The sequence below is a fragment of the Haliaeetus albicilla genome, chromosome 6 (assembly GCF_947461875.1).
Source record: "Haliaeetus albicilla chromosome 6, bHalAlb1.1, whole genome shotgun sequence".
NCBI classification, from domain to species: domain Eukaryota; kingdom Metazoa; phylum Chordata; class Aves; order Accipitriformes; family Accipitridae; genus Haliaeetus; species Haliaeetus albicilla.
This window is the reverse complement of record NC_091488.1, coordinates 31,990,717-32,018,010: the sequence shown is the minus strand read 5'-3', so window position 1 is coordinate 32,018,010 and position 27,294 is coordinate 31,990,717. Positions and strand designations below refer to the sequence as shown.

At 41.9% G+C, this 27,294-nt stretch overlaps 1 protein-coding gene across 6 annotated transcripts in view; it reads right to left on the bottom strand.

Moving 5' to 3' along the window:
• The window catches only part of POU2F1 (POU class 2 homeobox 1), a 121,927-nt gene extending 101,708 nt beyond the window's left edge, over positions 1–20,219 (bottom strand). For 5 of the 6 annotated variants that reach the window (XR_011325074.1, XM_069785471.1, XM_069785472.1 and 2 more), the window contains exon 1: positions 20,117–20,219. Coding sequence is in view for 4 of the 6 variants with exons in the window: in XM_069785471.1 (XP_069641572.1) it covers positions 20,117–20,180 (64 nt within the window). In the remaining 2 variants the exon portion in view is untranslated. The remainder of the gene's footprint in view (positions 1–20,116) is intronic. The other variant, XM_069785473.1, reaches the window with a different exon arrangement.
• Positions 20,220–27,294: the final 7,075 nt, after the last annotated feature.

The window sequence follows — 27,294 nt, the reverse complement described above, 5'->3', positions numbered from 1 at the left end:
CCTGTCCCAATTTCCATTTCAAAACACTTTTTACTCAGTTATAAGTAGAACACACATCAATGCTGCTGCTCAAAGTCATCAAAAATACTGTTTTTAGGAAAATAAACTATATACATGAAGGCTATTATCTGCCTTAATCACTCAATAACTCACTACATAAAAAACAGAGCTGCCTAGCAGAACTACTACATCCCAGTGTTGTCCAAGTGGACTCTATTAAAGCCTACAAAGTCAAGTCACTCCAAATGGGATACAAGTATCCTGTAGCTGGAAGCAAGCTCTCCTGGTACTTTTTAGAGAAAACAATGTATTTCAAGCAAAGAACTTATCCAGGTATTCTGATCAAGCACCCTTCCACTCTCTTCAAGCTCATATGCAAAAAGAGTCAATGACTCTTACAACGGGTCAGCAAGGTCAGGAGCCAGTCACTTCAGATACAAAGTTTTTCATCTATGATCCTGCAAGCCTGGATGGTTAAGGTCTTTCTCATTTCTGCCTTGTGGGTTTGGGGGAAGGAGGAAGAGGGCAAAGAAAAAAAAAATTTACAGACACTCCTGGTAGAAATGTTCTCACAGAAAAAAAAAAAAAAGAGGAGACCACACCAAAATATTAAAATTATTATTTAAATGTGATCAACCCTACTCCAACCCCCCAATTGCCAAAAGAAAACAATACTTGAAGCCTAGCAATACATTATCTCAAGCTTTTTATTCACAGGGTGGGCTGGAGTGCCCTTGTGCAGGCACTACTCTGTCCTAAGCACCCTGCAACCACTTGGCACAGCTTTATTTTTGCATTCAATTTACCTGGGCTTCAGAGGGCAGGGTGTAGGGAGGTGGGCAGAGAGAAAGAATCTCTCCAAAAAGATCATAAAGATCATTAAAATTTATTAACCAAAAATAAGGTGAGACATGGGGGGAAAAAAGAGCAAAACTGAACAGAGTCAGAGATTGTGTCAACCAAACCAAGTTTGCATCACAGAGGACAAACCTCAGAGGAAAGTCATCAAAAGAGGAATTACATTTCTATGATCAAGATGAGGGGTGAACATGAGAGAAAAATGGGAGGAAAGCTGTGTAAGGTTTCACTCGTACAAGCAAAAAAAAAATCCATCTCTATTCTTTCCTTTCTGAAAGGCCATAAAGAATAAAATACTCCAGCTGTTAATTTTAAGATGGCTTTGCTTTCTTTTTTCTTTTTGGAACTTGAAAAGTGATTTCAAACCAGTTCTTACAGTTTCCTCCCCTCATTAGAAAATTCTGATCACATAACTAAAAGCGCTGACACCTGGATGAACTGAACTGCTTGCCAGTGTTACAGCAGGAAGAAAAGAGGAGGGGAATTAATCAATTGCACTACTGAATATGAGTTCATTTATACAGAAAAAATGCGCATCTTATTGAATGAAAGCAATATGAAAAGAAAATGCCTCTGCAGTGGCACACCATACCAGTATTTAAACAGCCAAGTGTTCAGGATATCTTTTTTAAATATAAAAAGGAAGCAAATCCAATACGGCTACTCAAGCAAAGGTTCTGGAACAGAAAATATCAGACATCCATGTTCTTCCTACAAAGTTTGTATGTCTCCTCCCTGTTGTAGACACTGCACAAATTAAAATACAAACCTACCAACTGAGCTCAACCAGTTGAGTTGTATAGTCTCTAGATTTTAATTTCATTCTGGATCAAAGAACAAAACTATTATAATGTATGTGCATTTAATAAAACATGATGGTAAAGGGACTTCCTTTATCTTGAAAAGGATGCGTCACACACAATGCTCTGCATGCTCTCAGAGCTGAAATAATCCCTAGAAATCACATATGTAACCTTGTGATCCTCTCAGAGCCTAATAAATGCTGTTTATCTCTGCTGTAAGGGCTGTGGACAACTGTTTTAAAGAGAACATTTCAAGGATACTTTCTCCAGTCTGACTTGATATCAACCTTCTCTGTTTGTTATCCCCACCCTATAATTAGTTGTTGTTGTCTACATATGAAAGACTGTTTATTGTAAACAACTTTTTTTTTTTTTTTTTACTCAATCAACACTATCTGAGAAGCAGAAGCCATTGGAAACAACAAATATGGGGAGTCAGATGAAGTGCCAATCTCTGCCTAAAATCCTGAGGTTGCATTACTTGAACACTGCGCTTACTCCAACTGCTCATTTTGAATTACATGCATTAATAGATAACTGACAAAAGAGTAAGTCCACTGATCCTAAGATGACTTCTTCACAGTTTGTGACTTTTCACTCAAGAAGTATTTACTTCAATAATACTTTGCAATTACAACCAGGCAAGTATCTCTCTATATCTACTACACCATAGATATAGATATGAAGTTCACCCACATGATGCACTATTTATAAAGATTAGAGAATATGCAGAGTATTTTTTTCCTGCAGAGCTCTTCTTTTCCTGCTATATCTTTCTCCAAACACTTTTTGATAGCTTATTCCCCCACCTTTATGCTTCCTCTCCCTCTCCCCCAAATCTTTTCTCCACTATAGCACTGCAACAGAAGTATGTGTATGTTTGGTAAGCAAGGAATCTTAAGCAAGACATCAAAAAGAAAAGGGCATAAAAGTATCTCCTTTCCCAAGCCCCCAAAGAAACAGAATTATCTAGAGAAAGCAAAACCAGAAACCAAAAAGTTTAATCATAAAAACTGTTGTTAGGTTACTGAAATTAACCTTTCCCTCTCTCCATTTACTACAGAGGCAGCCCACACTTGGCTGCAAATGCAGTGGTTTTAAAAATTTGAATCACGTAACATCATTAAATGGGGCCATCTTATACAAAGTTATCACTAGTGGTTTTCATTGACAATAATACAGAAAATAGACTAATCTTTGAACGTTCATTAAGACATGCTTATTATGCATGGTAATCTGGATACAGAAGGAGCACTGCTTCATGCCTACTATTTGGAATGAAAGTCAAATTTGACCACCTGAGTCATCACCTACATTGACTGTAGTGGGAGCCTCAGCAGGTTCAAATTAGTTACAGATACATTAATAGAGTTCTTTGGGGAAAAAAAAGAGACAGTTAACCTGCCTTTTTTTTTTTTTAATAGAGACAACTTTATCAAACTTGTTCTTCTTAACCATGTATATATTTTACTTTTAAAATATCATTTGTGTGTGTTAATGGGAAAGTTATTTCCCAAAATTTACATTTGTTTTTAAAAAGAAATTCAGGACTCGGAAATGTGTTTATCCTAACACCATTCACGTAACAGCCTTGAAAATTCCAAAAAGGCTATAGCAAACCTTCACCTTTTCTTTCTATTCAAGTGGGTTATTAGGACAGTTTGTTTCTTCAAGTTTGTGCCTTAAGTACAGTATCTTCTATTGTGCTTTGGGACAAAATAACATGCATGGTAACACAGTACTTCAACCGCTAACAGTATGTTTCTGTTTCAGCAAAGTCACAACTTGGTGCCAAAAGGAGGACAGGGAAGTTCTTTATCAAGGAACTGCTGAAGAAGAATCCACATTTTTAAAAGAAAATATACTGTATTTCTAAATTTCTGTGTGCAAGGTAATGTTTCACTATTAAAGAAGGCACAGTAATTTCCCAAACTGATGATTCGATGTCTGTAATTTAATGATTACTGTTGAAACATGATTCATTTTATTATTGATTAATTTAACTCCAATATAGGAAGCAAGAAGAAAGAATAGTTGAGGTCACCATGAAAAAACCCTCATGTAGCACGGATGCTGGCAGTTAATAATGAGTTGAAAAGTTATGTGCTTAAGTACAACCAGGGTATCGCATCTGACGATTAGACTCAAAGAATGTCAGAGAATGCTCTGGCAGTAATACATGAAACGAGGAAGTGTCGATTTTTTTGCTTTCCCAACAAGAGGAAAAAAAAAAAAGGCATTTTTATTGTCATAGCAGTTCCAGCAAGTTGATATTAAAAAGGAGATTTCATGCCAAAGTCGGCTGTTTAATCAGATAAAGAAGGCTTTCCTATTTCCCATTGTATAGATCAAGTTGGCTACAGGAGCCACACAGAGCTTTGAGTAGCACATTTTTCTGTGAGGGCTGTATCGTTTGATCATAGCAAAGCACAAGGACTGCTGGGTAATCTGAATCAGAGCTGCAGAAAAAGGGAACCAGGCAGCCTGCTGAGGCCAAGATAACCATGTCACCCTAGCAGCCCACAGCACTCCCAGTCGTAGACCTAGGTGTGAGGGGGAATCACCCATCTCCATTTACAAATTTGTCATGGAGGCTTTCACATGGCTCCCAATTAATGCAGTATATTTTCTCCAAAGCTCATCTATAATGATTTTAATATATGCTTGTTAAGGCCAGACCCACTGTACCAATGAAGATTCTCCTGATTGCTTTCAAAACATTAAATTTCAAACACTTAACTGCTTTGAAAGATGATACATAGAATTTTCTATATAGGTGTTTGCAAGAGACATAGCAATTTATGAAGCCAATAAAATTCTGTCCTCTAAAGACAGGGTTGTCTTGTTAGAGGACAGGCCACATCTAAAAAGGTGTCTCTCTACCTGTGATGCTATTCATAGACTTCTCCAGCAGACTGGAAGCAGCAAATGACTGGTGGGTTAGGTCACCTCATATTCAGAATAATGACAGGTGAACCCACTGGTAGGTTAATAGGTCAGAAGGGACCCCTGAGCAGGACCAAGCTTAGAAGCTCAGCTTTTCACCAGGTCCTGTCCCTGAAACACCTCCCTGGCACTTCCAGCTTCCTAACCTTTCTACAGTAGCAAGCAGCCCTTCAAGCCTCCAGTTTCTTCTGTTAACTCCTCTTTCACACACTCCGATTCTGAACCAAATTTGGTTCTGGGCTCTGAAGCAGGCACTGCAAAGTAACCCATCCAAGCATTTTAACTCTTTTCACTGAAATCCTGTTGGAGCTGCTGACCTGGAAGTCTTCAAAGCTGCAACCAAAAAAGTACCAAAACACCACCATTAGTCCTAGCCCCTGAATAAACACAAACTCAAGCCACTATCTGCCACTGCATCCTGAAACACAAGCCAATTACTTCGCCGTACTTCCACCAATATTGCCATTCTTCCATGCACTACCAGTATTGGTAATAACTTATGACAGGTTCTAGTCACTCTGTATAAACAAAGCAAGTAGAAGCCTGTAATGTGAACTAGGCATTAATGTACTAACTTGGTTTTATGCTGTATCTTTAAGTAGAAGCAACAGCACTAGCTGAGGCAATTCCAATTAGCTTATTTATTTTCCAAGTCCCAGTGGGCAAGAATGTAACTGGTTCTCATAGAAGAATTATGAGTGGAATAAAAGAAAGCACTGAAAGTTAGGTTGCTTCATTTAATAATTCTAAAAGAAAACAGTTGGGGGCAGGGGGTAGTGGTAGTGTTTTGTTGTTGTTTCCCCTCATCATCCCATTCTCTTAAATGTTACTACATTTGAAGAAAGTGCAGCAGGTTCCTCTCTGATCTATGTACTGTAGATAGGCCATACACCCATCCATTCATAAAGGAGAACAAGGGACTCGCACAGTAAAACTTATTTTTGCTTTTTCCATTCCAAGTTTCCTTTTGTTTTCACACACTGAAGTTTTGTAGAGGTGATCACTTTTCCTAAGCATTCCAGAAAAAAACTTCTACACTCCCCTTTCACTTCAGAAGAATTTGCATTGCCAAGACACCTGCAGTCCAGAGCTTTAAATTTCATATATTTTCAGTCTGGTACTAACTGCCATAATACTGTTTCTAAATGCAATACTCGTTTATGCAAACGCTGCTGGGAACTGAATGATCTAATCTCCATGTGACTAAAAAATTATGAGTTTTCAGTTAGCGATTTTTCACACACAGTTACGTCAGTTAAGAAAGCTGCTATTCCTTCCAACAGCTCAATCCTAGAATCCTAGACTAACACAGGTTGGAAGGAACCTCGAAAGATCACCTGGTCTAACCTTCTGTGGGAAAGGGTACCTAGATGAGATTCTCTATCACCTTGTCCAATCACATCTTGAAAACCTACATGTTTAGAAAAACCTTAATGTTTAGTAATTAACAGAAACATAAAAACCCCCAACAACTAATTTACAAAAGGCTACTCCGAGGATCATACAAACCTAGTCTAAAGACTAAAAATATCAGCAATCAAATCATACCAGTACTCTTAAATTAATAAAACCCTCCATGTGCACAGGTGTTACAGCAAGATAAAAATGTTTGCCGTTTTGAAAAAGCATTTAGAATTTAACACAAGCTACCCCATCACTAGCACATTTGTGCCGATTAAAGAAAAAAGCTACTAAGCACAGCCGGTACCAACATAAACCAGCAAATTTTCAAGCACAGGACCTCTGCACTTAAGTAATGGGAACAACATTACCTGCAACAGTATTTTGCAGTTTACTCCCTGTTAGTAGCTCATTAACAAAAACATCTCAATCACATATTCTTAACTCCAGTTGCAGCATGCCACAATTCAACTTCCATGATATGCTTATCATAAACGACAGGCTACACAGGATATTTTTTCTTTTCTGCAGAAAGACAACTGCAACTTTGATTTTCCTGTTACGTTTTTCCATCGTCCTTACATGCTGTCCATGACACCCTCTCATTTGCTAGTGGGTGCTTTTCAAGTCTCCATCTTTCTTAAGAGGAAGAAAAATGTGAAGAGGTCATTTAATTCTAACTTCACCTAAATGGATATATGCTCAATACAATTTAATGCAAATGATTGCTGCAGCAGTAAGCCACAGGAAGAAATCAGCACATCCTACATTTTCTCCTGTTATTAGAAAGGTTTTCAGCACGCTTACAACATACTTAGGCACTATCTATACATAGAAACTACCTTTGTCAAACTAAGCCAAAGGTGAAGAACCTTCTACTTGCAGTGGCCAAAAAAAGCCTTACAAAAAATACCTACCATACCACTTTAAAACACTTTGCGCTGTTCACTGATAATGTAAAAGTCAGACGGCCCAGAAGTCTCAGGCAACCTTTGAGTTAAGCCACTAAGCCAGCTCTAAACAGACACACAGTTATGTCAATAAAAGAAATGCAAGCTAGTTAAACTCTATGTTTTTATTGACATTTTTACTGGGGCTAAATTTGGAGCCAAAAAAATATACTTTAAAATAGAAGAAAAATGCTAAATACTTCTCTTTGACTATCAGAAGGCAATGGAGGACAGGGTGAGAGTATGCACTGAACAGCCAGCTCTGCTACCTGTGAAATGGAGGTGAACAACCCGGTGATAAATGGAAGCGCTCAGAGAGCAGAAAACAGCTGACCATTTCCGAAGGCTGATGGGCAGGAAGTTTCCTGGTACAATTTGCGGGTCAACAAACCCTTGGAACATTTCACCTGCTTCAGAAAACAACAGGACTAAGAAAGGCAAGCCAGAATTTAACAAATTATTCTGGGAGAAGAGACATAACAGGACACTACTATTCTCAGATTTTTAGTTTTAAAAGTACATACATTTCTCTCCATTTCTCTAAGCTGAAAAGAATCATATCTGAGTGATTAAAAAAAAGTATTTTCCTCTTCATTCCTATTAGCAAACTTTTTGGACTAATACAGCTGAAACAGGTCCAGATAAATAAAAATGCAAGGTCTTAGTTTCCCAGACTTTAGGACTGAGATTAAAAGTAAGCAGTAATTAGGTTTACTTTGAGAGATCTGGATCATATTAGTCATCATTATCACATAATAAACAAGTCACAGTATCACACATAGATGCTTTCTGGTTTGCTAGCAAGATCTGAAGAAAACTGAGAATAAAGATAAAATACACTGCAGTGAAGTCACTGTACTGAATTCATGACATCATAATTGTTGCCATGGCAACTAGCTAGTATCAAGCACAGAATACTGCCTTCACTGCAGAATCAAGGAGCTGCCACAAAAGAAATGTTCTTATTCAGACACAAATCCAGTCAACAACATAGGAAATAAGATATTACTGTAAGTAGATTGCCTTTTCAATACCTCTTATTTTGTTCACCTGGTGTGAGACTTTTTAAACACTTGGGGACACATAAAGAAGTCTGATAAAGTATACACATGATAAAAAGATTCTAATTGAGAGAATGACGAGTTTCTTCCACAGTGTTCCTCAATTTTTCCAGTACAGAGTAATTCTTCTCTTTGCACTTTCCTCTCCTATGCATATGACTGCAGTCATATACAACAAACCTCTGTTCAGACATGAAACAGAGGGCAAAAATTCCAAAGAAAAAGAAACAAAACATTTTCCAGTTCTTATTTCAACAAGCCAGACAGATAGTCAAACAGGAACTGTCACACAGCAGCAGAACTAATTAATAAAGAACATATTCCACATTTAGAGCCCACAACTCCTTTTGTTTAAGGACTGCCCCAGCAGGGCCTTCAAACACCAGTCGCGCATTTTTCATGCGCTCACTAAATGCAATGCTTCAAATCTGCAGGGCTCTTGAGAACAGCCCAGGAGTAGCTTTCTTGTAAATAAAAACATTACCCCTTTTCCTCCTAACAGTCCTCTTTTACATGAGTTAATATCTACTATTCCCAGCTCCTCACCATTCACAAATACAAAAGCTTCAGAAATTAAATCTTTCAAAAAAACAATCCCGCCCCTCCAACCTAAGCAGTTGACAATTTATCAGGTCACAATTAGGTTTGTGACTAACAGTTAAGTATTAAATGCACAAATGCCACATTTGATGTTTCAATCTCAAATACTTGTTGAAATAAATCACTCAGTATTACAAAGGCACATGAAGGAAAATGAACCTGAAAAATTAACTTCTTAATATTAACTTGCTGAATAAAATGTCAGTTGTAGGTCAGTAATACCAGATAATGTTTCACAGTTCAACCTTAGAATTGATTAGCACCAAAGAAATTGTTTCAAAACAAATTTTAACACTCAGACCACACTATATAGTATAAGTATACTTATTTGCTACCTCAATGGTTCTTAAAGAGCAATCATAAATTATTGCTGGACCAAAGAACACTTCCACACAACCGTACGTAATTAGTCAATATGTCTAAACAGTTTCAGTATGCATTTATGGGTTTATTCAGATTCTAAGAAAACAAAACTGTCCTAGTTACCAATTAAACAGCACCACATTTCTATATAGGCTTTGTGCCTTCGTTGGACACTTTCTCTATTGCTATCAAGTACACAGATTACATTTCTATATTGGCTTCATGCCTTTGTTGGACACTTTCTCTATTGCTATCAAGTACACAGATGACACCAAAACCAAAGGACAGAACTACTGAAGTAACCTGCCTGTCCAGTAGCTACTCTCTTTATAAAGACTGCCTCAACAAATGAGTATTAGACAAAGTAGAGAAAACAAACAATAAACCAAGGAGTTTCAGATACAGATGATTAGACAGCTGTAAACCATATGTTTCTGTCTTCAGTGTTCTCCTAATAATACACACAATCAAGAAAGATGATTACTACTTGAATGATGACGCCATGAAAATCCCCAGTTTAACTAACCTTCTGCAATGTGAAGTGCACTTGGGAAATGACTATAGTTGGCAACACTTTCTAAGGAAACTGTTCAGTGTGTCAGTCTACTCCCTGCCACTGAAAAGTAAAGAAATTAACAATCTTCCACATGTTTTTAAAAACCTTAGGAACAGATGCTGCCTTCGGTGATAATTAGTGTATACAAGCATATATCCAAATACAGTTAATATAACTGCCACAAACTCAGAAAAATGGAAGAGGCAAGTTGATAAAACCTCAAGCAAGCTACATGGAAATGCAGAGTTCTCAACTTCTCTGCAATTCTGAGTATAAATTTCTTGAAGTGTCTGTATTATACAATCCAGAGACCTATTTGTGATGTAAATATAGGACAAATGGCAATGACATTCCCTTCCTCATTAGCAAACACAGCATTTCTAGCTCTAACCCACACAATATGAAATCACTACTTAATAAGTAATGAAAAAAATACCACTGTGCCTGTACTTAATTTTGCTTTTTGAAAGATCGACAGATTAACTGATCCCTTAAGCAACTAATGTGTCTTCTCTGAGTGCACACAGAAAATTATGGATTGTCTCAATACTTAAGAAAGCTTTTTCTATAACTTTAAAATGAACTTTTTGAATTAGGTTTTCCCCAACAGTCCTCCTGTTAAGTCTAACTTTTGCTTATGTTAACACTAGATAGGGGAATAAGAAGATATAAGTGCTGGCCTACCTTTGTACATGGTATTTTTTTCTTTCATTTTCCATTTATCAATATTATAACAGAAGCAACAACTGAAAATTTTCTGCTAGGATCTTTAAAAGATGCCCACGACACTTGCAAACCTGACTAGAGACATCACAACACAAAGAGACACTACCTGTTCCTGCTCTCTCCCCCAGCAAATCAGCTGAGAAAGGCTAGGGGATTTAAGATGCCAAATGACTATTTGCACTCTTTATGCCTTTGTTTAAACTTCCATATCCACAATTACAGAAAACTTAAGTGTATAAGCACTTAAATACAATGCTATATCCTTTAAATTTAGCTGTTAGTTTATGAAGAGTTATGTTTACTATATATATTATTAAAATGTGTTACGAGATGTGCCTGGATCCATTTTCAATTTTAACTATGTTGAGAACAATATTAATGAAGAAGTTTTCCCCAACACATGCATGGCTGAAGCGCATTCTCAGGAAGTTTTAGGGCACTGGGCTTTAGTCAGTCCGTAGTATATCTGGAACAAGTCCCTTCTGCACCACTGAACTGAACCATATAAGGTGGTTCCTGGTAGGGAACTAGAAATTAGTAGGAAAGCCCTTGGAGCAACCCCCCAGTTGTTTCCCAGAGCTGGAAACATGCAGAGCAGACAAGGAATATCATCTTTCCTGAACTCTTTTATGGCACTCCTGACCACTATGGGATAGGAAAAGAATGACTTACAAAACTTAAGATGGACTGAGAAATAAGGGGAAAGGTGTTTTCTTTTTGTTTGAAAGAGAATAATAAAATCACCATACTGGCTTTGACCAAAGATCTACCTGATCCTCCTCCAACAGCAGACACCTAGGAAAGAGCATGAAAACAGGGCAAGGACAGGGATAGTTCCTTTGATTACATTACCAAATACCAGGAACTTGCAGCTCAGCACTTGCCTGAGCCAGAAGTGAAGACCAACATGCAACAGACTGTTTAGTCCTTCTTTGTACAACCTTACACACACTGAAAAAAGAATAAGGGTAAGCAGCAAAGGTTAGTTTAAAACCAGATACATGAAAAATTTCTGCAACTTTAGAAGATCTGTTTTTTGGAAAACTGAGTAAAATCAACTTTGGAAAGTGATCAGGTTTCTAGTTTACACTTTTCCACCTGATGTGTCCTCATTTGAAAGCTTTGACTAAAAGTCTGTCCTACAACTGCTGCTACTCCAACACATTTTCTAGGCAGTGGTTGGCAAAATTCGATATGCAGCAGTGCAGCCTGGCAGCTGATGGCTTCTTCCTTACTTTGGCACACCCATCCTAACCAAAGAGGAGCTATGCTGGCAGTAAAATAATAGTTGGATAAAGGTTAGCAATGATGCGATTCAAACAACTTGCTGTGTGAGACAGTGTGACTGATTTGAAGTCAGAAGCTACTAGACCTCGGACTAAACAAATATGCAGAAGTGTAAGTTCTCAACTGTTCTGAAAGATATTCTTAAGTTCCCAAGTTTAGCTAGCTTTGTTGCCATAAGCTGTCTAAAGTAACTATATTCTGACTGAAATGGAACAGCAAGTAAATATAATCTTATGATAAAGTCTGTTTAAGGGAAATAACTTGTAAATTGCATGCTTCACTTGAGATACTGGAAATATAACAATTTACATTGTGTAGTTCAGATCAACATAAATTGAATAAAAACAGAAAAGTAGCACTGGAAAGTTTATTAAAATCTGAAAAGGACCATGTCTTTCTAACACTGAGAACAGACACCCTCATTCAGAAACAAACATTACAAGTGGAAGTTACTGCTCCCTTTGCCCTCCTACCTCCAGTTTCTCCACACAATCCCAACCCATTTCTGCCAGAAGCTGAGACACGGTTTTACACAGGCTGTGTCAAAATGGACAATAGTCCAGAAAGTGATGGCCCAATACTCTTTCTGCTTATGTTCCCATTTCTTTTTGGCAGCAGCCCACCCTTAAATTGAATTAAATGTAACATGAACTGTACCCTCAGGTATGATGACTTACAGATTTCAATTGGAATTATCTGGGCTACTTTAGGCAGTTTAGATCACAGTCTTTACTAACCCTGCTAATTTTAACTGAAATGGATTAGACAGCACCCAAATGGGCAGACCCACCAATAGGTGCAGGGAAACAGGAAACTCCTACAGTCAGAAGCAGTAATGTCTTCTACTACTACAATCAGAGCTAGAAAAAACTGTCCCCAGCCCAAGCTTTCTGGTACTTTTACTAAAGCATGTTTGCACACAGGTGTGTGTCCATGCATTGGAGGATGGGGTGGGAAACACCCCCAGAGGAGTTGGTAAGGAGGGGAGGTAGCATCTCCTGGCATATCCATCTCTCTGCAGCCTTAGAAATAAGCAAATTCAAACATATATTTAAACCTACATTTGAAAACTCAAATAAAAGCTATAACCTACTAAAGATCAGCAGGTAAGAAAGGCATCTTTGCAACAGGACTCCCGGAAGAAACTTGAATCTCATTTCTCATTCAGTAGGCTGTATTAGTTAATAATGTAGAAATGAGTGATTCATCAAACATCTGAGTCATTTCTACCTGTATTCACTGTATACTCCTCCCCCTCAGCTCTATCCAAGTAGTATAAAGCTACAACTTCACACTAGTACGGTCAGGCACAAATTACTAAGCCACATGGTATTTTTCAAATAAAACTGAATCATCAAAAGGACAAAGAGAACAAATAGCAAAGGAGCTCACTGCAAAAAGGATGGTGACTTCCTACCAGCCCTTAAAGAAAAGGAGGGGAAAAAAGTAGTAAGCTGCATCTCCAACCTAATTTGACAGGTTTTTCTACACTTATTTTTAAGTCTTCAACTGTATTTACTGTTTTAGTAACTTAGCTGTTCATATCTTCCTTTTCCAAAACTTCATGCCCTGTCATACCGTGTCAAACATGCTATATATGCTACTTCATTTCTATACAGCCAAATCTGATTTCTGGGAAGAAAAAAATAAAAGGATTGATAAGCAAAAGGTTCCTTGTCACAATATCACGTTATTTAGAAAAGAGAAGTCTGTCTCAGAGTGATTGTGTTAAACAGCTGAAGCAGTTATGCTTGGGGTTTTTGTGTTGGGTTTTTTTTGTTTGTTTGTTTGTTTTTTTAAAAGGTTGCTCTACAGGGATATCAGTCCAAAATTTAGCAGAAGTAACAGTGTCTGTAATTTCCCAAGTACTTTTGCCAATATGTCCTTCTAAGCCACACTACTTTTTAGAGAGGTATCTCACTGTGAGCAGCACTAAAATAATGGGAGCCACTTAAAGATCTCATCCACAATTTTTATTTCAGTTTCTGCTGTGGCTACCATTAATGCAATCATACCTATGACAGCACAAACCATGCCAAATTTTCAGCATCTATTGGTTTCTAAGCTACTCTCTTACTTAGGTGCAGTTTCATCACTGGCTTCAGTGATCTATGTACAGCCTGCTGCTAGAATAGGTCTAGCATAGTGCCCATGGCTATACATTCCCATCACTTCCCTTGGGCCAGTACCATTTTAGATCAACCTGAGTTCATCAACTCAATCAACTGTTGTTTCACAGCCATTTATGTCAATCTAAAAGCAAAGCTATACAACTAAGCTAACCAGAATGCTTGCTGCTGCTTTTGAAAAGAGGAAGCTTTATTTCTCTTCCTTCTTTCCCCTTCCTCCACTTTCACTCACATGGTTCTATCCTCTCTCTTGCACTTGAAGGCCTTTGTTGAGCCAACTTCAACTCACAGACCAAAGATCTAAAATGATCTGGAGTTAGTTCTCCACCAGGTTAGCAAGTTAAGCTAGAGCATCCTGGAAACCAGTAAGTGCTAGGATCACATGGCTGAGAGCATGACTCCCCATTTATGCCAACAGGAAAGCCATCAGAGAGAATGAAATTATGAGAAGACTTGGGTCAACATGTGTGCTTCTTGTTCCCTTCCTTGATTGGTACTGCTGTTTCTCTAAACTCATTGTAAGCCAGTTCAGAGAGCTAAACCAACAAAAAAACTATTCATTATTTTTGGCAAGGTTTGTTTTCTGCCAATTTAATTCCCTGAACTAGCTCAGCAAAGGAATCAGGCAAGCATCTGCACCAGTGCAGAGAAGGGGGCAGGAACACACAGGGAGATGAGGACAGACTCAGGCTGATTTAAACTGTCATTGAACTGCATACCCTACAGCAGATCTACATCACATTGTAGTTAGAACTGACAGTAATCTGTGCCTTTACAACAGGAGGCCTTCATCGCTGATCAGAGTACACGAACAGTACCAGCACTGAAACACCCTAAGCAAAGTTTAACCTGGGCACAAGCTTGGATGATTACATGTAAAAGCAGAACCACCACAGTACTCTTACCTTCAGAAATAATACAAAACATTAGCTAATCATTCCCCCAGCAACACCCCTATGAAAACGTGCTCTGTAATTCCCATTACACAGATTTAGCCCAGAACAGCAAAGCAAGTGAAACTGGTGACAAACTCAGGATTGGAACCCAGTAAATCCTCTATACCAAACGAACACTTCATCACTCAACTGTGTTATTAACCCTAAACTAATTCAATTAGCCAGTAGCAGTTTATAAAAAAAACCCTCCTTTTGCAAAGACTTTGTAATGCACTACAGAGCTCATAATTTATAATACAGTTATGTTAACAAATGTGGATATTTCCTAGCTAGTTATGAAATAAGAAACTAGGGAAAGGAATAATACTGAGATCTTAAGTAATTATTTCCTTTTCTATAGAGAAAAATAAGTGTGCATGAAGCAGCATGAGGACCTATTCACACAATTCAAGAAATTTAATGCAAAGAACTACAGAAAGGAAAATACATCTATGTGTATGTTTTTTCTCAGATTAGCAATTGTCAAACAGTTTCAAGTGCAATACAATTACTTAATACACACTAACCAAGACCAGTATCTTTCCTTAAATTTTTCTCCTGCATTCAGTCCAACAAATCCCACGCTTAACTTGCCCTGTATAACAATGTAGCACATTAGGAAAAGGGGTGGGAAAATCCGTTAACACAGAAGCAAATCTCTGCACTTGTAAACAGTCAGCACTGTAAGTCTATCCAGCAACATGAGACAGTCTTTCATTCACATACTAGTTTAAGCACCTAAACCAAGCATACCACATTTGGGATACTCAAGTCATACTTAATTTTGTTCAACACCTCCTTTTGACAATAGCTTTGTCACAGAGAATGAAAATACGTATGTCATAAAAGACAGTCATTTGCCAGGACTGTCACTGATTCTCTGAAGATAAAAATAATAAAGCTGTAAGTGCAAGTAGCAGAGGCTGCCTAATTGTCAGCTGTATACAATAGCAATATCAAGATTATTGTCCTATGGGCACAACAGTTTGAGGGGAATAGAAAATAATGCTGAAAAAAGGTTAAGAAAATTAACTGACTAGATTTGCACATTAAAAATGTTGTAATCTATTTTGAAGTCTTGAACTCCACCAGAGCCAAAATTTGAGGAAAGCTAATGAAAACTTACTGCATGCTACAAAAAACTACTGCAAATTTGCCAGAGAACCAGGAGAGAAAACCAACACTTGTCTGTGGAGGTGATGAATACTATTTAACAGAAAGAAGCTGGATGACAGATCAATCAAACAAAAACATTCTGGACAGCATGGACAAAACATTTACCCCAAAATTCTTTGCATCCTCACACATCTGGACATAAAGAAAACAGCAAAAATGTGCTACTCTAAACATGGAATTTACCACTGGAAATTTAACAAATATCATTTAAGTGACAATGGTGTTCAAAATCTCATTTTTTCTGGGCAATACATTATTACGATCGAGCAGAAGTAGGAACAACACTTCTTCACACCACATAAGAGACTGCTAACACAGAATATGTTGGTGCTTCCTAGGTTTAATGGACAGACTGAGTTGAAGGCTACCTCACCAATTCCATCAAGTGAGGCAACTCCAGACATCATCACCATTACTTGCTAAGACAAGCATTCAGAAGCTATCCACATTCAGCATCAGGAAGTCCAGTATTAACACTTACATGCTTGAATTATTACTGCAGGGTAATCTTTGAGAAATTGTTAGTGACAGCAAACTTGAGATTTTTTCCTCTTAAAATGACAGGGTGGGAAGCTCAGATTCTTCCCCCATCCTTCTAGGAAGTGAGGAGTAAGCTCTAGCTCCTCTAGTTGTGAAGTCACCATACTGACACACACCTTCCCAATTCTGCTCCACATGCGGCAGCATGGCTACTGACATAGCTTAGCCTATCTTTCAACCAGCTGTTAGACTGATAAGTTTTGGTCAGTTTTGAAAAAGAAAAGAAAAAAGAAAATAAGAAAAAAAGGCAGAGCCACCTTCATAACTGATCAGAGGTAATCAGGCAGTGGAACTATTTCATGGGGAGGACAAGCCTTCTTCCTTCTGTCCCTAATAAAATAAAAGCTGAAAGGACAGACAAAATAAGAGAACATATTCCCATGGTAAGAATTAGGAAGCACTGCAACAGTAGCACAACCCTCCACTCACCACAGCCAGGTAGTCCCTATGGAAGAAAAAGAAGTTTATTTTACTCTCCCACTCACTACTGATAGAGAAGGTCCAAGAAGCAGCTTTATCACTGGTGGCTGTCAGATTTTAACTAACATAAAAGCCCTTACTCAAGAATGAGGAGTAATACCCACACACTACTAGTCTTGGCACCTTCTGACAAGTGAAGATGACACCAGGGTTTGGGAAAAAGGGCTTCCCACTAACATGTTGCCTATGGGCTTCACTGGTGAAGACACATTTCCATCCACATCACGTTCCAGTAAAATTTTAAGCTACAACACAGGCACACAAATATATGTCTGGGATAAATACATCTGTATTTTGGCATGTAAATACCTGAATTCAGAGTTATAAACCCCAGCTCAGCCATAAGACTGCACAAGGCCACTGTCCAGTATTCCATTCTATAAAAATTACTAAAACGTCAGTGACAAAGAAATTTTGTTTGCAAGATGCAGCGTACATTTTTATCATGCTGGATAAAATATCTACAGTCTCAGCAGTGGTTAAATTGCTGCTATAAAGGAAATTGTCCTCAGATAAATGGTTTCCCTATGAGAAGGTTTCAGTGCTACACCTCACCCCAGGTCAATAAATCAAATTAACTGCACCTTGTCCTCTGGCCAATGACATCATCGGCTTGACCACATCTTGTGAAGCGAGTGCAAAAACATATGCTATTTAAGGCATGAAATCATATTACTGCTTTTTGTCCAGCCAGCCTTGTGCTGTTGGTCTGTGAAACAGTCAGTCACCTGAACGGTCTCATTACCGCTTCTATGGAATTTTTCTTCTAGTATTCAAGGCCTGTCTTCACCAAGGGTGAAGAAAAATGATAAATAATCTGAGTCGTTCATTATTTTTTAAATCAAAATGCTTTTCATTAGCTGCAGCACAGTATTTTGCGACAAATTAAATTTAGAACCACACTACAAAACACGCTGTCTGCATTTGTATATGAACTCTCTTCCTAGCCATGCTTCAAAGATGTTTACACGCTAATCTGGCACTGCTACTTTGAAGTACCCTGCTGTTCTGTCCTTTTTCTCCACAGGGTGAAAACAATGGTCACTAATGAAAACCTACACAGTTTTACATGAAACACATCCCTGCATAAGTATCTTTTTTAAATTACTGCCTCTTTTTAATGAAGTAGACCATTTGTTTTCTAAGTAGACTAATATCTGGTTTAAAACTGAATTACTCCAGACAATTTAAGAGGATTAATTTCAATTTTCACTTGGTGTTCTTATGACACAATCACAGAAAACTTATCTTCCTTTCTAGACCCTGTACTGCCTAGTAGTATCTTCTGTCTTGAAAGCTAAATCTAAATGAAAGAGGGGGAAAAAAAAAACCAACCCAGAACAGTCAAAGATACAAGCAGCAACAAAAGCATCTGACACACTGCACTGCTAAACTGCATCCACATTAAGCAAAAAGAAGGTGAATAAGATTATCTTCAATGTATTCAATTCTGTTTGTGTTCGGAGGGAGGAGGAAAGCTGTTCAGATTTTGAGTGTGTCTTCTATAGCTCTCAGTGCCAGGAAACGTAAATTAGAAGCAACTCTCCTTTAAGGAAAAGAATCAAGGACAAAGGGACCAAAAATGCCCAAGCCTCTGAAAAGCAGATATGAAAGGAACAGCTTTACAGTCTTGAGTTGCTATAAATTAAAAATAAGCTCCTTATTTAAAAGACATGAGTGTTTGAGAATCTATGAGCAGATCTGATGCTGCTCAAGCCCCAGGAGGGTTTTGTTTTTGCTGGCAGGGGTGGAGTGGAGATGGGGGGGTCATTTTGGTTATTAGTAAATAAATCAACCAGCAGAGAGTGAGGCCTAGGCGCCTGCCAGAGGAGCCAGGGCCTAGCTCTCCCCCCTCCTCTCCTCACACAGCCTGGGTTTGATCTCGGGGCCCTGTGGGTTGCCAAGAAAATTTAAAAAAAGCGAGAGAGCGAGAAAGAAGAATCATATTGAACCACAAAAGCACATGGGGCGAATGTAAAATATAAACACGGCGTTGGGCTCTGAGTGGCTGTTATTAAAGGTCTGAATTACTAAACATGAGAGGCGGGGAAAGCCAGGCAGCCATTTCAATAATATAAACCTCCCCGAATTAGACATTATTCAAATGAGGAGAAGAGGGAGAGAGAGCGAGGGAGAGGGACGGGACCCGCACCCCCAGCGCCAGCCCACCGGGGCTGCCGGCACCACCATCCGCCCCTGCCCCGGCACCCAGGGCGAGGGGACGCGGGTCCGGTGCCCGGCTCCCGGGGGGGCCTGCCCCGGGGCCGCAGCACCCTGCTCCCCCCAAGCCCTCGGGGCTGCGGAAACAGGAGGGCAAAGGGGGAGGAGGGCAAACACCGCCGGGGCAAATCCAGCCTTCAGGGGTGCAAACACGCGGCCTCTCCCGTCGGAGAGGGGCACGGAGAAACTCTGCCCGCACACCCCCCCAAGTCACCCCACATTGAACCTGCCCGGGGGGGGGGAGCAGCTTTAAATAAAAAGCCAAACCACGCTTTCTTCCTACCCCTCCCCGAGGCCATCCGCACCCATCCACCCCATGCCTGCAGGCCCCAGGCTCTAGGGAAATAACCCTGGCTGGGGGGGATGCGGGGGAGGGCGGGGGGGGTAATGAGAGGAGAGATGAAGAAACCAAGTCTTTCTCCCTCACCCGGCCCCGTACTCCCGGCCCCCTCCGTCCCGCCGCCGCCGTGCCAGCGGGGGGGACCCTGCCCCACTCGGGGGGCCGCCCGCCCGCCCGCCCCCCCCAGCCCGGCGGGCCGTGCCCCCTCCCGCGGCCCCCGCCGGGACCGCTCTAGCAGCAGCATCCCCCCCCGCCATGAATATGTAAAGCGGCTTTTATTGTGGGCGTGCGGGCCGGGGGGGAGCCCGGCCGGGTGGCGGCTAGCCACCTCCGATCGCTTTTGGGTGCGGGGATGCCTCCCCCCTCCCGCCTTCCCCCCCACAGCCCCCCGCCGGCTCCCCACCCCGACCCCACCGCCTCGCCGTTGCGCCGCCGCCGCCGCCCGCGCCGCCGCCCCCCATCGCCCCGCTGCCTGCCCCGGCGCCGGTGCCCCAGCGTGCGGGCGGGTGCGAGTGCGGCTCCGTGTGAGGGAGCGGGCGGGCGAGGGAGGGAGCGTGTGTGTGTGTGTGTGTCTCCCCGCACGGGGAGGCTGCTTTCCTTCTTCCCCCCCCCCCCCGCTCCCTCCTGTGCCGTTAATTATAATAATCCTGAGTACTAATAAATTATGCTAAGCGGGGCGGGCGGGCGGCGGGGGGGCCGCGTGTGCGAGTATGAATATGAATATGTAAAATGCAGTAATGATTACCTGCCGCTGCCGCCACCGCCGCCGCCGAACTCTCATCTTGACTCGCTGCTCCTCCGTCCGCCATTTTGAATATTTTAACCAAAATCGGCCGCCCGATAAACCCTCCCTCGCTCCTGGCCCCCCTCTGGCCCCCCTCCTCCTCCCCTCCTTCTCCCCTCCCCCCGCCGCGCGCCCCCTCCCCCTCGCCGCCCTACTGCGCAGCCGCCAACCGACCGTGCCGCGGCCACGCACTGCGCCTGCGCAAGCTTCCCTCTCCTCTCTCCCTTCCTCCCCCGCCCTCCCCGGCCGCTTTCCCGTCGAGCGTGAGGCGCGCCGCCGCGCATGCGCCGAGCGAGGGGACTCGCTCCCTCGCCCCCCTCCCCTCCCCGGGCAGTTTTCGCGCGGCACTGCGCAGGCGCGCGGCTGCCTTCCCTTCACCTCTGGCCGAGGGATCGTTAACGTGTAAACCGTCGCGCCGCGCGCACCAGGGTTTCAGTTGCCCCCCCCCCCCGCCCCGCGGGTCCGCGCGCCGCTGTGCTGGGGGGAGGGGGCGCGGGCGCTTGCGCACTGGGGCGCCCGGCGGGAGCGGGGCGGGCTGCGCCCCCCGCGCTGTGGCCGGGGATGGCGAATGGCGCAGGGCGGCCTGGCCCGGCCCGGCCCGGCCCGGCCCTCCCCCCCCGGCTGCCGTGCTGGGCTGCTCGCCGCTGGATGAGCGGGGCGTGGGGGTGCCCCCTGCGGCGCCGGGGGCTTCTTCGCGTAGCGAAGGCCGCTACGGGTTAAGGGCGGCGGGGCAGGCACAAGCGGCGGGGAGGAGCCGCTGCTAGCAGAAGCGGGTATTTCCAGCCCTGCCTCGTTAACTGTTCAGCCGCCAGAGCGACAGGGAGTAGCGCCGGTAGTTAATCGTGGTAGTAACAGAGAGGCGACTAGATGACACCGTCTTCAGAGACAACCGTTAGGCTGAAAGGGCATTTCCGAAAGAGCTGTATCTGCAAGTGGCTGTGTGAAAACGCCTGTCGTAACTGCGTCTGCACGACAGGTACTGCCCAGGCTCAAAGCAAAATTAATCCCCTATGAATAAAAAGGAATTGCGTACAGAGAAAATGAAATAACAGAGCCTGCAGTGGTCCGTGGAGGAGGGCGAGTGAGTGGTGGTCTGCGTTTCCTTCAGAAAAGAGCAACTGCAAGGAAGTGATTCTTCTCTCTTAAACCTGCTGCAACATGCCCCTCGTTCTGGGCAGTAAAATGCTCCTGGGGTGGCTTTCTCAAACAAGTATTTTATCCTTTTCCACTTTCCACATCAATTTTGACTAGCCTGAAAGGAAGAGTCAGGCTTCGTGCCTCCCTCATTAGAAGGGAGTAGAGTAAAAAAAAAAAAAAAAAGGGACTAGAGGGATCAACAAATAAAATTAGCTTTAGATTCAAAACTTCCAAATCAGGACAAGCAATCGGCTAAACAGGCAGAGTGGCAAAACTTTGCTGATTCTTGACAGATTTGGCAGAGTAAAAATAAAACTTCCTTACATTCTTAATATTGCATAAATACTCGTTATGCCTGAGCTTTGTAATGTACATCCATATAAAGAAAAAGAAGAAACTGAAGGTGGTATAGAATGGCATTCATTAAGGATTCAGGCTCAACGCTTTCCAAAAGTCATTAACTTCAGTGGGTCAGAGTCCAAGACCGATTTTCTTCTGGTGCTCAAAACCTTGTGGAATAAGAGAAACTGGCAAGGATCTGTTCTTGCCTGCTGTTGCTGTAGAAATTGCAAGTCGTATCAGAGGCAGTCACTAGATTTTTTCATTGGCAGGGAAGAGCCAAAAGGAAAGGCTGAAGGAGGGAGACAGCAGGGTTTCTCTAAAAGGGCTGAATCAGAAAGGTAATTTTGACATTTTTATTTAAAAATAAGTTTCTCTGGTAATGGGATTTTTTTTCCCCCATACTATAAGATAATCTCTTGATACTGCAGAAAACATGAGCAGAAATGGACTGCGCTATGAAAGAGCAGAAACCTTCCCCTAACACTAATTCTACTCTTGCACATTCATTTGATGATATTCCATACCAGTAATTAAGCACTTTGTCTAGCAAAGATCTGTGTTTCTCTCACAGATGTGAACGTGTAAACAAAGGCATATTGTCATGCTCCTCTTCTGTTCAGCCATGATCCTCGCAGGCCAGTTAATCCAGTTTTATGGCCAGGTTATACCAGCACTGCAGCACACAGTGGCTGCACCATGACAGATAAAGGTGTAGAGAAAGGGCTGCCTAGATTAAGACTCTGCACAGCTCTAATCCTGCCTACGCTGAATATTCCCTCCTGTATCTTCCCATCTCACCCATAGACTCTTCTCAGTCCCGCATGCCACTTCCTAGTAACCTCCTCCCTGATAGTAGCAGGTTCTTGTCAGGGAGAATTTGCTCCCATTACCACACCTGATTTAGCCTTTGCTCTTGCTCAGCTTCTGCACAGTGAGCTGGAACCCACAGCTGCCGAAGAAAAGCTGTCTGAAAACAAGTAGTTACTAGGGTTTTTTGGGGTAGTTACTAACCTGCTCTGTGTTTTCTAATTGACCGGCTATAAAGAGAACTTCATTCTGTTTGGCCACATAGCTGCTCCCCCTCGCTCTTTAAAGATTGCTCTGGACCTATGTCTGCATCCTCTTCTCTGGTTTAGTTTGAATGCATCTCTTATCTGATGCCTTCCCAAAGGTGTCATACATCCCTGTGGCTATATATCCAGGAAAGCTGGCCAAATCATTATTGATGAATAATTTATCAGATAAATTTTACCTCTATTTCAGTTGTGAGTTGTCTGCAAACAGCTTGTGATCTCTGCAAACTTATTATTTGATGTTACTTGCTGCATAGTGCCTGACTGGTGTCTTACTCATGAGCAACTTGCTGGAAATACTTGAAATTTGAGATAATTGGGCACAAAGATGATATAAAGCTTAGTCCTACAAGAAGCTGAGCACTCTAGATTCATTTTACAGAAAGACTTAAGTGGGAAACTGACTTGTTCAGCTGCAGTCAGTGAGGCTGGGCTCACACTGGTGGTTAAGATGTGCTTACATCCTATGCTGAAACAGAGCCCAAAGCAGTGAGCACCTTGTGGGACTCCGTGTTTCTGTTTTCTCACTAGACTTGTCAGTCTCATAGAATCACCTCTTGCAGGGATTTTGCTTTAAAAATATTTTCCGGCAGTGAAATACAATACAGTGCTCAAAATTTACACAGCTGTAAAGGGATGAAATAGTATTTCACGATCTTTTAAAGCTCTGCAGTATATCTGTGTCTGTTGTTCTGATTTTGATCCAGATACATCCTAATTCCTAGACCTCGTTGGCCTGTTCTATTTGTGCCTGTAACCCCATATTTTCTATGATGGCTATATTACCTTCTGAATTGTCTATCTCCTACTAGAATTAATTCAGTAGTGTTTCAGAGACAATTTTTTTTTAAGGTGGGGAGGCAGGGGACAAAAGAAACACAAGATGGGGAGGCAGGGGGCAAAAGAAACACAAATTGCAGTGTCTAAGCAAAAAGCACATTGGGAAGGAAATTCTCCCTTTCTCTGCACAGCGGTAGTGTATAGAGAAATTAAGAGCAAACTTAACTGCTCTGCTCCAATTCTACTGTGCCACTCAGATATGAATCCCAGATGCTGCTTTTCTCACACAATGTCCCTTCTCTCTGTCATGTTTTCTCCACATCAGATTTCTCTCCTCAAGGATGCCCTGTTTGTAGAGTCATGTTTGCTTCAGCTTTCCCTTTGGCCCTCCAGATAGTGCAATGGAGGCTTCTGCCTCAAAACAGTCATTCTTTGCCCCTTATGCTTTTGTGCATACCTCCCCAAAACCTCTCAATTCCTTTCACTTTCAGATTCCTTTCACTGCTCAGATTGTCTCACCTTTAATTAAATTTACCTGTATATCTCTGTTTACTGTTTTTCATGTGTAATACACACCCTTACAGAGACCAGCAGTCTCTTTGTTACAGTCTCTGTAATAGTTACAGAGGTTACAGTCTCTTTTTTTGAAAATGTTATCGATATGAACAGCAAGACAGTCCATGCCTCAAAAAGCTTCCAAATTAGAGAGATGGCAGGCAAAGAACAAGGAAAAAATAGGATTAGTAGCTCCTTGACTGAGGAGGAGGGGGAGTGAAGAAAAGCAATGTAAAGACCATGCATACTTCCTCCAATGTCACAGCAGACATTAGTGGGACTCAGACCTGGGCCTAGGTGCTCTGAGGCTGTGCAGTTCAGTACTTTAACCACAAAGCTGTTTTTCCTTTCTTTTCTATGTTGCTCCCAGCCCTCCTCCTGCTCCCAGGCATGGAGGAGACATTCCACTCTTGCCCCCGAGGCTTGGGACCCACCAGTACCGTCTCTTTCCAGTATTATGCTCTGCCCCCTCTTCAAAGCTACTTCCTATGCACCTTGTGAGTGCTGAGCACGAACAGCAGAAGAGGAATGGAGACTGTCCATTGCATATACAGACTGTTACTTTCCCCTATACACTCCTCTGGCTGCCTTTGACCAGATCGCTTTCTAGCTCTGTTTTTGTCCCTCTTCTGTTGTCTCTGGATTGGAGAAAGGACAACCCCGAATGTCTTATTTCTGAGAGTTGTTGCAGATCCTCTGAATCTCAGAGCTAATGAAATTGTAGCAGGGAAGTTGTACCACCTTATAATACTCTGCCCCTCCCAGGTGCAGCTAACTGCTTTTTTGGAGGTAAGAAATGGAGCACAGATGAAAAGAAACATGTTTTTCATTTTCATATTTAAACACCACTACCCACCCACCCACCCATTATTCAGAACCTTCACACATCCTCAGGAAAGGGAGAGGTAATCACTAAGAGGACACTTACCTTTTCAGGTGAGTTTTTCAATCTATTTCTCACTCTCTGCTGCTTTGGCTGCACTTACTTTTTCTAGCTCAATTTTTTTGTATGCATTTCAATGGTTGTCATCAATGCAGCATCTGATCACCTTCCAATTTTAATCAATTACATCTTACAAACCATCAGCTTAGAAGATTTGGGAAATTATCACTGTGCTTTTTTTAGCAATGGTAAACTAAGGCAGAGAAATTAAGTAACTTGTCTTCAGTTGCATGTGTGGCTGGGCAGCCCAAGAAGAGGAGCCCTTAATTCTTTCTATTGTGCCTTGATTGAAAGACGCTGTTCAGCTTGTCATCGTTCCTCTCCCAGAGATCCACAAGGCTGGCTCCATCTTTACCTGTCTCTCTACTCCAAGAGGGACAGCAGTGGGGTCCTATGACTTGATTCAGATCTCTTGGGGAGTGGGATTTGCAAGTGCCTGATTCAAATTGTCACTCAAAACTGCCACAGATCTGTTTTCAGTGGTTTTCTCTGCCTCCCCTTTCTACAAGGGAACCCTTAAAAATACATAATATTTTTTGTTATGAGGATTATTAACTAAGACTTGGGAAAAGCTCAGATACTACAGCGAGAGCACCTGCAGTCTGACAGACCCCATATAGAAGGGCAAACTCTGTTTTGTACCTATATGAAAAAGAGGGCTGAACTCCTTTTTTTCAACTGGTCGTACAGCACATTTTCTGCTGTAGACCTTGGGAATGCTTTGCTGCTGCTTACATGAGGAACCAAATTGGTTTTGACCTCAGTGAAGAGGGGGCCAAGAGGGACACATCTGACACCTTTTAGCAACTGCAAGGTTTTCTGTGGAATGGACATAGCCTATGAAACAAACACACAGCTGGAGTTAGGGTGCTTTTGAAAACATTGTCTTTATTCTCTACCTCCCTTTCTTCCAGGACAGGCTCTTTGCTTATTCCTTCTTCAGAAAGGGACTTTTCTGGCACACAGCCTAGCCTGGCTGGAGATTAGGGATTCTCTCTGCCCCTTCATCCTTGAATATTTCCTTTTAATTTCACAGTTTAAATTCCAATTGTGTAATTACATTCTGCCTACCCCAAATTCCTCTGTAATTTCAATTGGATACGGTGTCCTTCACTCTCTAGGCAGAACTCTTGCAGTGCTGTGGGGCACTGTTAAAAGGCTGCCACGCTCCACTCTAGTCCCATTTCATGTAAATGGGGAAAGAGAATGGGCCTAGATCCCTTTGAACTAAAACTGCTGCTCCATATTGGCGAGACAGGGGTTGCTATAGAGTGACGAGGCAGTCTTGCCCCATGGCAATACCCTGGGCATTTTTTACAATGCCTCAGTCTGAACACATTTTTGGAGTAAAGGTCTAAATCTGTCTGGAGGTATTTCTGCCCCACAACACCATACCCTTTGATCTCAAATAAAGCTGTACAGGGACCCCCAAACCACTACTTTGCTGAATTTATGTGGCCTGAGAGTACCTGCTCGCACCATTTAACATGGCAGAAATGCCATAGTGATTTAATTTAGGTTCAGGGAGTTGTGTAGCAATGAGAGGGTACGCAGCACAGATGCCTAGTTCAGTAAAATGCTTTGCAAAAATAGGCAAATCCCATGCATTTTGTGATCCAACCCCAATATTTCTGGCAGACTTTGCCAACATTTTCCCTCAATCCCTACCCTGGTGGTAATCACCTGACTCCCGCATCCCAATTTGTTTTATCACAACATTCCTTTTTTAAGTGTTGGTACATACTTTACATCAATGTGAAAATATTACTGCTTCTCCTGCCTCGTCTTGCTTTCTGCTTCCTTCCTTCATGTGGCACAACTGCTTACTTTGTCAGTGCGCCTGCCTGCTGCCCTTCAGGTATCAGAGATGTTAATCTTTCATATTTCCACCACCTTCTGCTGTGGTCTTCTGTGGAAGCTTGGGGTGGAGAAAGAGAGGCAGCATGTGTTGACAGGAGAATACTCCTCCTTTGTCTCATCTTTTAAAAAAAACTTCCTCTCTTTGTACAAGTTCTGTGGCAGGCTCATGGAAGCAAGTTGCTCACCTGTTTTAAAGTGGTGTTCTATGCAGCTCAGCAAAAAGGAATTGGTTTACTGTAGGAACTGGAATTATTTGATGTTTGATCACCTTCAACTACAAGCCATGTTCTTTTCACCATGTGTACGCCATTGTCAGAGGAACATGGGACTGATTCTGTAATGAGCAACAGAGTCCTTTACTGAAGTTCATTTCCCTTCACTGCAAAAGTACCCTGGGTAGTCCCCCTACCACACAATGATAAGTCTTTACCTGAAATAAACATCCAGCT